At 40.0% G+C, this 14,498-nt stretch overlaps 1 protein-coding gene across 1 annotated transcript in view; it reads right to left on the bottom strand.

Moving 5' to 3' along the window:
* WDFY2 (WD repeat and FYVE domain containing 2) overlaps positions 1 to 14,498 on the bottom strand; it is a 196,752-nt gene that overhangs the window by 117,510 nt on the left and 64,744 nt on the right. Inside the window, exon 2 of the mRNA XM_066380938.1 lies at positions 1,157 to 1,224. Within this exon, the coding sequence (XP_066237035.1) occupies positions 1,157 to 1,224 (68 nt within the window). The remainder of the gene's footprint in view (positions 1 to 1,156; positions 1,225 to 14,498) is intronic.

Here is a 14,498-nt window from a genome sequence, read left to right as displayed (position 1 = left end):
ATACTTGGTTCAGCTCTGTGGTTGTCAGACAAACTTCTAAAGACACATAAAACTTAAAGATGATTTGAAAATCACAGAAAGCCATTACATCCTCAATAATTCATTTGTTCATAAACAGGCAAATTGTTGTTTATGTTATTACAGTATTCTTGTGCCAGAGGCATAAACTTAATTACATCTACAATCTAGCATGAATTTATTTTGATTATACATTACAGCTTGTACTTCTCAAACAGGGATACTTAGAGCTAGAGAAGAGGTGTACACTCAGCAAGCCAGAGGGTACATGAGCCCAAACAACAAACCGATTTTCCTAGGATGTCAATTTTAATTAAGAGTAAAAGGAAGAGGAATAAAAAAATGTTCACTAATATAACTGAAAATAAATTTAAATAATTATTTTACGCTAAAACAAACATGGAATAGGATGCCCAAACTATTAAAACATTAATTTTAACTACAAAACACTAGACTGAAGGAAAGTTCCTATTTTGGAGTTAGCTTTCTCACACCACAGGGGAACTCGCCAGTGTAGAAATCTAGGCGGCAGTCATATCATTGTTGTTGTTGTTTTTTAAGTATATTTGAAAGATTTACTATTTATCAGTGCAAGGACTTATTGCTCGCATAAGATCTTGGGGAAATGAGGTTGTTTTCTATTTAGAATGTTTAAATCCTAAGCAAATCCTTTTAAAAACTGAATGTTGGGGGTGGGAAGGAAGAACTGAATATTCAATGTTGAATGTCTTAAATGTGAATAAATAATATAACAACAATGAAGGAACAAATTTACTTCACAAATGTAAATCACAAGACAAAATTTTCAATTGTCTAAGGAAGTACTTTACAAAAATATTAATCAAAAAGTTAGAGACCAGATGGGATCAGCTGTAATCAAAGAGCCTATATGCTGTAGTCCTTTCTTTAATCTTATTCAGAAACTATGATACATAGTCAACTTCAGAACAAATTCTTTATTTTATATACATACTGAGAGCTTTAGAAGTGTAAAGTGATTCACTATGGTACTTTCCATTATAACGACAATCCTAACCCTCAGGCAACACTACTCAGTAAGAGAACACAACGGCAATCTCAGAAGGAAGGGGAGTTGGCAATGTCTGGTTTTTAAAGACAGAAATCCAGATATACTTACAAGGCATCATATGGTATATGCTTGGCCAATACTGTCCGCTGTCTCTCTTTAACCATACACGAACTGTCCTGCAACAGAAGGAAATGTGTTTTAAATCAAGTAGTTTTATTCATAGGAAAATACTTTGGCTTCATAGAAAACCAAACCTCTTAATTATACACATATACACATATTTATATGTAACATTTCTTAACTATATATCTTAAATATATATACAGGTACACCCATATATGCATATACACCACATATAAATCTCTAAAGATCTTAAGTTTAAGGCTTGTATACATTAAGAATTATATGTGATTCTTTAAATATAATCCTCATATGTGTTCCTATACACACATGTGATAGTAATAGTGGGGTGTTTTTTTGTATTTTTCTGAAGTTGGAAACGGGGAGGCAGTCAGACAGACTCCCACATGTGCCCGACCGGGATCCACCTGGCATGCCCACCAGGGGGCGATGTTCCGCCCATCTGGGGCTCCGCTCTGTTGCAACCAGGACCATTCTAGCACCTGAGGCAGAGGCCACAGAGCCATCCTCAGCGCCCGGGGCCAACTTTGCTCCAATGGAGCCTTGGCTGCGGGAGGGGAAGAGAGAGACAGAGAGGAAGGAGAGGGGGAGGGGTAGAGAAACAGATGGGCGCCTTTCCTGTGTGCCCTGGCTGGGAACCAAACCCAGGACTCCTGCACGCCAGGCCGACGTTCTACCACTAAGCCAACTGGCCAGGGCAGTGAAAGTGTTTTAAAATTATTATTTTTGTTGTTGTTTTGCCTCTCCATGTATATGACTTAATTCCCTAGTCTGCTGGAAGCCTTTATCTGCTTGGGAGCTATTAGGTTTCACTACTGAAAGAAATGCAGAGATAAAGCAATATGCAACATCTGACACACAGAGAAGGATTACACAGTAAATCCATAGTCTTACCAGCCCAGCCATTGTCTAGGCAGTTTTTCCAAGCACAATCAGGCAATCTAAGCCCTGAGAATTACATTTCCTGAGCTACAGGGCCAGCCATGGGTCCACCATGGAACAGTGTAATCCTGCAGCAAAGACTATGACGGTTATTGCAGGTAAGACAGAGAACTCAGAGAAGAGGAGCAAATTAAAGAAAGTAGTCAGGCCTGACCAAGCAGTGGTGCAGTGGATAGAGCATCGGACTGGGATGCAGAAGGACCCAGGTTCAAGAACCGGAGGTCACCAACTTGAGTGCGGGCTCATCTGGTTTGAGCAAAAGCTCACCAGCTTGGACCCAAGGTCGCTGGCTCAAGCAAGGGGTTACTTGGTCTGCTGAAGGCCTGCAGTCAAGGCACGTATGAGAAAGCAATCAATGAACAACTAAGGTGTCGCAATGCGCAACGAAAAACTGATGATTGATGCTTCTCATCTCTCTCCGCTACTGTCTGTCTGTCCTGTCTATTCCTCTCTCTGACTCTCTCTCTGTCTCTGTAAAAAATAAGTAAATAAAATTAAAAAAAAAAAGGAAGTAGTCAGGGAGTGGACTATTAAGCTCTAACCAGTCATAAAAGCCCCACCATGAGTTACACCAGCCATGACATCATCTGCACGAGCTGGCAAGGCAAACACACTAGGAGGAAACAGGGCAATGCTCCACAGACCCGAGCAAGTAGAAGACATCCAGTTAAGGAAAATGAGCAGTTCCCCACTGCTAGATCATATATGCCACACCCTCACCTTCACCCCACACCCTTAAACCATCCCAGGATAAAAAGCAGACAAAAGACAGATCATTTTTTTCTCAGAGAGTTGGATACTACCTAAACAAACTAACCAAGTCTTCATACTAGCCTAAGTTTTAAATAGTATTGGACTTTTTCACCTAATCAGTAGGTTACCTATAAGAAGTATTAAGGAAAAGACTAGACTAACTACAGACAAAATAAATGCCATTTTCTTTGCATAGTCACAAAATACAGTGTAGTAATACATAGTGACACACACACACACACACACACACACACATATATGCAAAATTCCACCTTTTGGGTCAACTATCCTAATTTATGAGATGGACAGGCATAATGGTAAATAATTTGTAAGAAGTAATTCAATACATATACCATTTATAAACATGTCAGTCTACACTTAAATTATTTTTACAATATATGGCCAGCACATTTTAATAAGGAAATTATTACCTCAACAAGAATAGAGTGACATCATGGAAAATGGCAGATTGGGAAGCTCCAGGAATCTATCCTTACACCAAATCAACTACTGAGCTGGCAAGAACTGTCAGAATCACTATCTGAAAACTCTCAAGTCTAGTTAGATACTTGTACCATACAAGGGGATGCTTGATGAAGAAAGAGGCTGGTATATGTCAGTGAATTTCATGTTTAGCTAGCAGCTACTGTCATGCACGCCCATTCCCTGTGGCAGGCAGCTGTGGGGACAGTGGCCCACATTCAGAGTGGCTTGCTGGTACCAAGGTGGGAACCCTGCCCTCCCAAAATCTGGGGATGTGTGTTGTGATTTGCCTGGCAGTTCACTGAAAGAGTAGAGCCTGGCCATTATGTATTCAATTACTGAGGGCTGAAGGGTCCTAGGTAATACATGTCAAAAAGAGACAGAAGACCTTTTTTCTTTATGAAACCCAGACATTAAAAGAAATCACTGGTTGACTTCAGAGATGACAGAACAGGGACTTCAATAACAAATAATAAGAAATACAGTCTTTGCAAATATAGTTAAAAAAATGCTAAACAGATCATTGAAGCATGGTCTGCAGAGGCAAGAGAATATGATTTTCAAAGTTACTGCATTATAATATTTAAAATATCCAGTTCCCAACAACAAAAAAAATCACAAAGTGTACCCAAAAACCCCCCCAAAACAACAAAAAAACCCCAAACTGGAAATGGCCCATTCATAGGAAAAAGAAAAAGTGACAGAAGTCATCAGTATAGAAGACCAAATGTTACCTGACCTTACTAGGCAAAAACTTTAAATTAACTGTCTAAATATGTTTAAAGAGGTGAAAGGAACCATAAAGAACTAAAGAAAATTGAGACAAGGATATATGAAAATATAGGAAATACGATTAAAAATTATAGAAGGGAATCAAATAGAAATTCTGGAGCTGAAAAGTACAAAAGCTGAAGTGAAAAATTTACTAGAGATGTTCAACAGCAGATTTGAGAGAACAGAAGAATCACAAACTTCTAGACAGGACAAATGAAATGACCTAGTCTGAGGAGGAAAATGGGAAAAAATGAATAAAAATGGATAGAACCTATGGGACACCATTAAGTATACCAACATATATAATATGAAAAGAAGAGAAAGGGTCAGAAAAATATTTGGGAAAAAAATAGATGAAAACTTCCCAAATTCGAAGGTATGAATCTACACAGCCAAGAAGCTCAATGAATTCCAAGAAGGAGGAATTCAAAGAGATCCACCAGAGACACATAATAATCAAACTGTTGAAAGTTGAAGAGAAAATCTTGAAAGCAGCAAGATTATTCATCAAAGAGAAAATCCTGAAAGCAGAGGCCAGCAGGCTGTGAAATGATAATATGCTAAGAGAAAAAAACAAAAAACTGTAAACTAAGAATTCTCTGTCTGGCCTCCTTTACTTCTGAAGAATAGCAAACTATTCTTCAGAAGTAAAGGAGAAGTTAAGACATTTCCAGATAAACAAAGGGTAATGAAGTTCACTGCTAGTAGATCTTCCCTACAAGAAATGGTAGAAAGAATTCTTTAGGCTGCAAAAAGGACAATGCCCGATAGTTGAAGTCATACAAAGAAATTCAGGTCATTGTTAAAGGCACATACATGGGTAAATATAAAAGCTAATATTGTGGATTTTGTTTGTAACTTCTCTTTTTGTTCCCTACATGAATTAAAATATATAATATATGCACAAGTCAAGAATGTTAAGCTTATGTTGATGGGCACAAAATGTGTAATTTGCATCAATAACAACAAAAGGAAGGGAGAAAAGAGCTGAATAAGAGCAGAATTAATGTATGCTATTGAAACGAAGTTGGTACCAACTTAAACTAGATTGCTATAAATTTAGGATATGAAAAATCCCCTTGGTAACCTCTAAGAAAACAACTTAAAAATGTACAGTGGAGAAAAGGAAGGATCCAAAAGGGTGCCCAACAAAAACTTCAATCAAACGTAAAGGAAGACATAGCAGAGAAACGGAAACAGAAAGAGGTGACAAGGGTGTGTAGAAAAGGGAACTCTCATGCACAGAGGGTGGGATGTAGATTCGTGCAGCCACTGTGGAAAGCAGTGACGAGTTACTTCAAAATATTAAATGAAACTGTCTTATGACCCAGTGATTCTATTTCTGGGAATTTATCCAAAGAAACCTGAAACCGTGATTTAAAAGAATATATTCACCCCTATGTTTGCTGCAGTGTTATTTATAATAGCCAAGAAGTGGAAACAGCCCAAGTGTCCGTCAGTAAATGAGTGGATGAAAGAGCTATGATATGATAGCCCCAGCCAGGTAGCTCAGTTGGTGAGAGCATCATCCTGATATGCCAAGGTTACAGGTTTGATTCACAGTCAGTGCACACAAGAATCAACTAATAACTGCGTAAATAAGTGGAACACCAAATCAATCTCTGTCTCAAATCAATTTTTTTTAAGTGAGAGGAGCGGAGATAGTGAGATAGATTACTTCATGCGCCCTGACTGGGATCCCAGCAACCCTCCCACCCCCCCACCCCCCCATTGGGGCCGATGCTCGAACCAATCAAGCCACTGGCTGCATGAGGGAAAGAGGGAGGGGAAGAGAGGCAGGTAGTTGCTGCTCATGGGTACCCTAACCATGGATCGAATCTGGAACATCTGAATGCCAGGCTGATACTCTATCCACTGAGCGAACAAGCCAGGGCCTTAAATCATTTTTTTTTTAAACTATGGTACATTTACACAATAGAATACTACTCAGCAGTAAAAAAGAAGGAAATCTTATGTTTTACGACAGCATGGATGGGCCTAAAGAGTATTATGCCAGTAAAATAAGCCAGTCAGAGAAAAACAAACACCATATGACTTCACTCATATGTGGAATCTAATGAATAATATAAACTGTGAACAAAATAGAAACAGACTCATAGATACAGAAAACAGACTGACAGCTGTCAGAGGAGAGGGAGTTGTGGGGCTGGGTAAGAAAGGTGCAGGGATTAAGCAAAAACCCCTCATAGGCACAGACAACGGTATGGTGACACGAGAAAAAGGGGGTGGCGTGAGAGGGAGAAGAGGGTATGGGGGATAAATGGTGACGACAGAACACTGACTTGGGGAGGTGCACACACAACACCTGGTGTATCATAGAAGCATAAACCTGAAACCTGTAAAATTTTATTAAACAATATCACCTCAATAAACTCAATAAAATTTTTTTAAAAGATGTGACGTACAAGAAAGCTGGAATAGCTATACTACTAACACAAAAAATATTTTTAAGTCAAATATTGTTATGTGATAAAGAAGAATACTATTTTAATATGTATTGACAACAGGGACAATACATTAAAATATATAATTGTAAATGCACATAGGGTGGGGCAAAAGTAAGTTTACAGTTGTTTGTATGGAAAATACAATAAATAATAATACAAGAATAAATTGTTTTGTGTACTTACAACTGTAAACCTACTTTAGCCCCATCCCTTATATGCCAAACAAAAGAGCCAAAAATAACATCAAGTAAACACTGACAGAATTGAAAGGAAAAATCAACAGTTCTTCAATTATAACTGGAGAGTTTAATACATCACTTTCAATAATGGACAGAACATCCAGACAGAAGATCAAAAAGGAAATAGGTGACTTGAACACTATAAATGAACTAGACCTAACAGACACAGAGAACACTCCACCCAATAAGAGCAGAACATACTTTACTTCTGAAGTGCACATGCAACATCCTCCAGGACAGAACATATCTTAGGCCATAAAACAATTCACAATGTATTTCAACAGAATGAAATCATACAAAATATCTTCCCCAACCACAAAGGAATGAAATACTATAATCAATGAGGAAAACTGGAAAAATCACACGTATGTAGAAATTAAAGAGCATAACCTTAAACAACTAATGGATCAAAGAAGATGGTAAAATTAGAAAATACTTTGAGATGAAAGAAAATAAAAACACAACTTACCAAAATTTATGAGTACTGCAAAAACAGTACTCAGAGTAGAAGGTCTCAAATCAACAACCTAATTTTACATTTTATGGAACTAAAAAATGAAGAGCAAACCAAACTTAAAGGTAGCAAAAAGAGGGAAATAGAGATCAGACCACACTAAACTAAAACAGATTACAAAACCAAAGGAGAGATCAGGGAAATCAAAAGGTCTTTGAAAAGATCATCAACATTAACAAACCTTAATAATTAATAATTTTTAAATTTTATTTAATGAATGATTTTCCAGAGAGAGGAATGGAGACAGCAAAAGAGGGGAAGAGAGAATCACCTATTTGTTGTTCCACTTATTTATGCATTCACTGGTTGAACTTGTTTGAGCCCTGACTAGGGAACAAGCCCACAACCTTGGTGTATCAGGATGATGCCCTAACCAACTGAGTTACCTAGCCAGGGCCTTAAAAACAGAAAATAACAGTTATTGTAGAGGCTGTAGAGAAATAGGAACCCTCATACATTGCTAGTAGAAATGTAAAATGGTTTGGCAGTTCCTCAAAAAGTTAAACAGAACACCATAAAACCCACCAATTCCAATTCTAGATATATATCCAAAAGAACTGAACACGGATATTCAAACGAAGAGTCATTCACAGCAGCACAATTCATAGTAGCCAAAGGGTGGAAACAGGCCAAATGCTGATCAGCAGATGAATAGATAAACAAATGCAATGGCCACTCTAAAATATGAAATGCTGATATCTGCTAAACTTAGATGAACCTCAAAAACATTACATACTGAATAAAAGCAGCCACACAAAAAGAGAACATATATTGCATGAGTCCTTTGATATGAAATGTCCTGAACAGACAACCTGAAAGAACAGAGAACAGTTTAGAGGTTGCCAAGGGATAAGCGTGAGGGAAATGGGGAGTGGTTACTTAATGGGTAATGGAGTATTCTTCTGGGGTGATGAAAAAATTTTGAAACTAGAGAGCTGGTGGTTACATAGCACTAGGAAAGTGTGCACTGAACACCAAGATGAACTATACACTTTAAAGTGTATGTTATTATGAATTTCAGCACACAAAAAAGTAGAAGAATCAATACAAGCTATGCACAAAGTTGAGGCAATTATTTTCAATATGAAACAACAAGCTTGAGGACAAAAGCCATCTGCTGAAGATGGCAGAGAAGAAGGCCAGCAAGGCCTGGTCCAATTAGCACCTCTGCCAACCAACCCTTTAGACCAGGGATCTCAAACTCGCGGCCCGCTGAACAATTTTGTGCGGCCGCAGACTAATCCACGAAGTTCAAAATATTTTGGATAAAATTAAGTAAGGCTAGGGGCCTACTTGTATTTTTCATTTCTCTAGCATCCTAGCTAGATATTAGCTTAGTTAACAGCAGTTGTGATGCGAACTACAGTTTCTGGTCGTTTTGTGACACTGAGTAAACTGCATGTACGATTGTGCTTATTGTACTGATTTTTTTTTGTTTTCAACTGCAGTGAGAAAAGTGTTGCATAACAGTTGCCTTTTGTAGACCTAGTGCGGCCTGCCGAATGGCTGTGATCTTGCTCTGCGGCCCACATGCTGAGTTGAGTTTGAGACCCCTGCTTTAGACTGACTTCAAGCTTGTTTGTGAGATAATTTTATCTCATTTTACTTTAAGCTACTGCTAGGTGGATTTTGTGACCAGGACCTGAATCCAAGTTAACTGATAGAAAGGATGAAGGAAGGGAAAGTCTTTTCCTGGGTTTTAGGTTTTCCCAAATACACAGATGATGCTGTCATTCACTGTGATGAGAAACTCTGGATAAAGATCAGATTATGGGCGGGACTCATTGGTTCAATTTTGAATATTTAAGTTGGAGGTGTCTTTGAGTAACCTGAGTTCCTAATTAGTGAAAAATGAGCATTATAATTAGAACCTATTATGTGTAGCTGTGAAGATTAAATGTAAGATTCTTGACAACAGTACTTGGCATGTAGCAAGTACTCAATAATTGCAAATATTATTATTATTATCACTGTTGTTTAAAAATGCATTAATCAGCCACAGCTTAGGAGAATTTAATATCTAAAACCTTTCCTGCTTTGCCAGCATACTGGACATTTTAATCCTTGAAGTAAGGACTCTATAAAGGTATCCTGTAAGGTATTTATCCAGTCCTTTATGCATTTCCTTAACTGAGGCATCCACTATGTGCCATGCATTGCATAGGAGTTCCATGTGAACAGGTAAGTAAATATATCATTAAAATGAAGAGAGGTAAGAGTTGTGAGCTATTTTATATCTGTGTAAGGCCATGTAGAAATTACATACCCAATATATCATCCATGTAGGAAAGGGCATAGGGTTCAAGAAGTGCTGACTCTGGAAGAATGGAATTATCTCTTATTTCATTGCACTGGCCACAATCTGTTATGTAATCTAACTGCATATAAATATGCTTATTATCTGATTTTCCCACTAGAAAATAAGCATGAGGATAACGGACATTCTTTTCTTGTTCACTATTATCCAACCAGAGCCTGGCAGAATGCATGGAGTAAGACAAGTATATGAAAAATATTTGTTAGATGAATGAAAGTAGGTACTAGTCCAAGGTAGCAGAGGCTGCTGAGTGTCTACACCAAAATCATTCTTCACTTCCTCCTTTGCACTTATACTGACCTGAGAGGGGTGTGCAGCAGAGCACAAAAGCCAATAAATATACTGCTCACAAAAATTAGGGGGCATTTCAAAATGAGTATGAAATGATAAAATATCCTCTAATTTTTGTGAGCAGTGTAGAAGACAACAGGCCTCAAGTTAGACAAGATGCTCGGCAGAATTCATTTGCTACAGATACTACTGTAAGTGAACAAAAGGAAGTCTACAGCCTTTCCAGGTGATGTATAGCATATATATCATTTATCATAATATCATGCATGTCAGATTTATCATGTATGTCATGTGTCTCATATATACATCACCTTGTAATTTATGCACCTGAAAGACCACGAGCAATGATTCAGCTAACATTAGTGTATCAACCTGTATGCACATAACTCCACGTGTAACTGCCACTCAAATGAGCTATAGTTATAAATGTATATCTTATATATTAGTATATATGCATATGTGTGTATGTATGTATGTATATATATATATATATGTTAGTTACTAAAATATATATTAGTTACAGCGTTCTAAAAATCTCAGTAAAAAGAGTATACCCGGCCCTGGCCTAGTGGCTCAGTGGATAGACCATCGACCCAGCATGCTGAGGTCATGGGTTTGATCTGCAGTCAGGGCATGTATAAAGCAGCAATCAATGGGTGCACAACTAAATGGAACAACTAAGTGAAAAATGAGTTGTTGCTTCTCTCTCTCTTTCTTTCCTTCTCCCCTCCTCAAATCAATAGAAAAAAAAATTCAAAGTACATGTCAATATAGCTAAATACACACCTGTTTTAAGATTTTTAAAAATAGTTGCATGGGTCAAAAGAGTAACAAAATATTATTAGTTTTAATTTTAATAATAGTAACAAATATTTCTACAAAAATATCAGCCCCCAAAACACTTTGCATGTATGTACATTTCATCCTTATAAAAGGATGAAACAGAAAGCATCCTTTAAAGATGAAACTATAAAGCCCAGAGAACTTAAACTATTTTCCCTAATTAGTGAGGCTCATTAGTTAAATTTTAAATTCTGTGTTCTCTTCACTAAATATACTATCTTGTTTACACCAATGATTAAGGACAATTGATATATTTCACAATCTAAAAAAATTATATAAAAATATCTTCTACTTTAACTTCAGAGGTATCATGGCACTTTAAAAAGAAATAAAGCTTTTGCATCCTAGAGATCAAATGTACAATTGGGATGGCTAGGAATTTCCTAGATAAATGTAAATTCCACCATACAAAGCCTATGAGTATTAATTTTTCTGAAAATTATATTTAAAAAGCCACACAAAAGCTTTTAGTAGTAAATGAAAATCTTTTTACTTGAAAAAAATTAAGAAAACAGCTGTGATGAAAAGTCCTAGTTAAGCCAGTAGAGGTCAGTGTATTGGAGAAGAAAGCTGCATGGCCATGCCGAAATGCAGGGCAACTGCATTCACCCCCCACACAAAGCCCACCAGGGCCACACACAAGGTCTAGTCCACCTTGCAGGGTCCTGTCTTCTACTCCCCTTGCCCCCCCCCCCCCACGCTCGCAGCACTAGGCAGAAGCAGACCCTGGGGAGTTGGGAGAGATACGTAATGCCCACCTCAAAAACAGGAAGACAAGGTACAACCCAAGAGGCCTCAGTCAGTTCAGCAGCTGGGCTATTTTGAAAACGGCAAAATCTTATTCTATGTTGGACACAGCTGATCACATCTCAACAGGTAATAATTACTTTAAAATATTTGCCTCAAATATTATTCCGTAAACCTAAAAAGTTTCTTTTTTTTAAAGCTTAAAATAGATGTTAGATAAATTGTAGTATTTACCAAATCTCCACTATGAACAGTGCCAGTTTACTCTTTGACTGAACTCTACATAAAATCAGAGAAGGAATCATATTTTATCATAATTGGCATCTTCTAGAACCACGCCCCATACCATATCTAAAAATGGTGCTCATCGTTTATGACAGATCAAAAGGATCAGTCAAAAAATCCCTCCCTTACCCTGGCCAATTGGCTCAGTGGTAGAGCGCTGGTCTGGCGTGCAGGAGTCCCGGGTTTGATTCTTGGCCAGGGCACACAGGAGAAGCGCCCATCTGCTTCTCCACCCCTCCCCCTCTCCTTCCTCTCTGTCTCTCTCTTCCCCTCCAGCAGCCAAGGCTCCATTGGAGCAAAGTTGGCCCAGGCACTGAGGATGGCTCTGTGGCCTCTGCCTCAGGTGCTAGAATGGCTCTGAATGCAACAGAGCGACGCCCCGGATGGGCAGAGCATCGCCCCCTGGTGGGCATGCCGGGTGGATCCCGGTCGGGCACATGCGGGAGTCTGACTGCCTCCCCATTTCCAGCTTCAGAAAAATACAAAAAATAATAATAAAATTAAAATTAAAAAAAATCCCTCCCTATAGTCACTCACCTCCTATCTGTTCACTGTCAGGAAGTTTTCTGATTACATCTGCACAGAGGTCTTGTGCAGAAAGGGCAGCAAAGAAGCTGGGCTGATACCAAAATGTCTTTACACTGTGCTGGGTGAGGTGATGAGAAGGAACTATAAATTCTTAATCCTACAGCTTCAACCTCTATTACTTCTGTAAAGAAATAAGGAAGAGAATGGTATCACCATACTACCTCCCATCCCACCCCAACTCCTTCTAAAGAACTGAGTCCAGGGCCAGTTGGCTCAGCAGTAGAGCGTCGGCCTGGCGTGCGGGGGACCCGGGTTCGATTCCTGGCCAGGGCACATAGGAGAAGTGCCCATTTGCTTCTCCACCTCCCCCCTCCTTCCTCTCTGTCTCTCTCTTCCCCTCCCGCAGCCAAGGCTCCATTGGAGCAAAGATGGCCCGGGCGCTGGGGATGGCTCCTTGGCCGCTGCCCCAGGCGCTAGAGTGGCTCTGGTCGCGGCAGAGCGACGCCCCGGAGGGGCAGAGCATCGCCCCCTGGTGGGCGTGCCGGGTGGATCCTGGTCGGGCGCATGCGGGAGTCTGTCTGACTGTCTCTCCCTGTTTCCAGCTTCAGAAAAATACAAAAAAAAGAAAAAGAAAGAAAAAAAAAAAGAACTGAGTCCCATGCCTGTCTTGAGCTACAGTCCTAACAAGAATGGGTGTGCCTTCCTCACTGGCAGCCCTCAGCTCAGCAGCCTCTATCATCAGAGGGGTGTGGACTCAACTCTGACAATTGGCCTGGGTTAGGTCACCTCAGAAAAAGCTTCCCAGAGATGATGGTGTCAGAAACGCAGGATAAAGAGGCACTCACCAGAGGAAAGGGGAATAGAGAAGGGGAGCAATATTTCCGGCAGGGGGGCGACACCTGCGCACAAGAGGAAAGAGCAAGCAGGGAGAGGGCCAGGTGGGGGCGATGAGGAACAAGCCTGAAGGAAGCCGCAGGCAAGGAGGCCGCCCAGGGCTTTTCACACCACGCTGGAGTCAGCTTTTCCTCTGAGGGCAGTGGGAACCACTGGAGGATGAGCAAGCAGTCACAAAACCATACTTTTGTTTGTTTGGAGGAAGTCTTTGGGGGGAGGTTAGAGTTTGTCACTCCCAAATATGCCTTCTGGGATATTATTATTTTAAACTGGTTATTTATTTTTTTTATGTGCCTTGATCGCAGGCCTTCAGCAGACCAAGTACCCCTTGCTTGAGCCAGCAACGTTGGGCTCAAGCTGGTGACCTCGGGGTCATGAACCTGGGTCTTCCGCATCCCAGTCCAACGCTCTACCCACTGCGCCACCGCCTGGTCAAGCTAAACTGGTTATTTTTAATAAACAAGACTCAGAAAGAACTTTTGACCCTCTCCCTTTCCCCGCCTCAAGGAATTCAGAGAGAAAAACCTGCTTCAGGAAGGAAGTCTCAGCACATTCACCTCAGCATCTATGAAGTCAGTGCGGCACACGGGGAGGGTCCAAGTAGGTCTGTTTGTTAGATTCTCCTCCGGCCTGGGTTTCTCCGTGGACGTGGAAGAACCTGGTTTCCACGTTTGCTCTTTCTCATCAGCCTCATTTCCTGCTTTCCCTCTGAAGTCCCAGGCCCCTTACCCCTTCTCCTTTGTCCAGAATGCATGTAAGCCTCAAATGCCCACTGTGTCTTTGGGTCTCACGTTCTCTCAAAAAACCCATATGTACATACATAGTAACTTTGGTAATTTTCTCCTGTTAATTTCATCATTAGTCCAGCCAGAAGAAGTTAGAAAGATGGCAGGAAAATTATTTTCTGCCCCCAAACCTGGCAAAAGCCGCAGCACCCTGAAGAAAAGAGCTTGGGGGCATGTGGGCAGTACACCAGACAAGAGAGGGTGTGGGCCCAGAAGAAAGAGGACAGATTTTAGAGCATTCAGGAAGTAAAAGCATTTGGACTCGGCAGCTAACTGGATGTGGAGTGCTGCGTGCCATTCATCAATAACTGATTTTTGTGGGGGACACCTCATCTTGCACTTGCAGAGTCTGGGTCAATCCAGTTAGGGCTGTTGAGGACAACTGCCTACCTGAAGTCCAGGGACAAGACCTGAACTGAAATGTGAGAGGCACCAGCACATAAACA

This window comes from Saccopteryx leptura, chromosome 4 (genome assembly GCF_036850995.1).
Source record: "Saccopteryx leptura isolate mSacLep1 chromosome 4, mSacLep1_pri_phased_curated, whole genome shotgun sequence".
Classification (NCBI taxonomy): Eukaryota; Metazoa; Chordata; class Mammalia; order Chiroptera; family Emballonuridae; genus Saccopteryx; species Saccopteryx leptura.
Note: the sequence above shows the minus strand (reverse complement) of the source record. Positions and strands in the feature narration are given on the sequence as shown.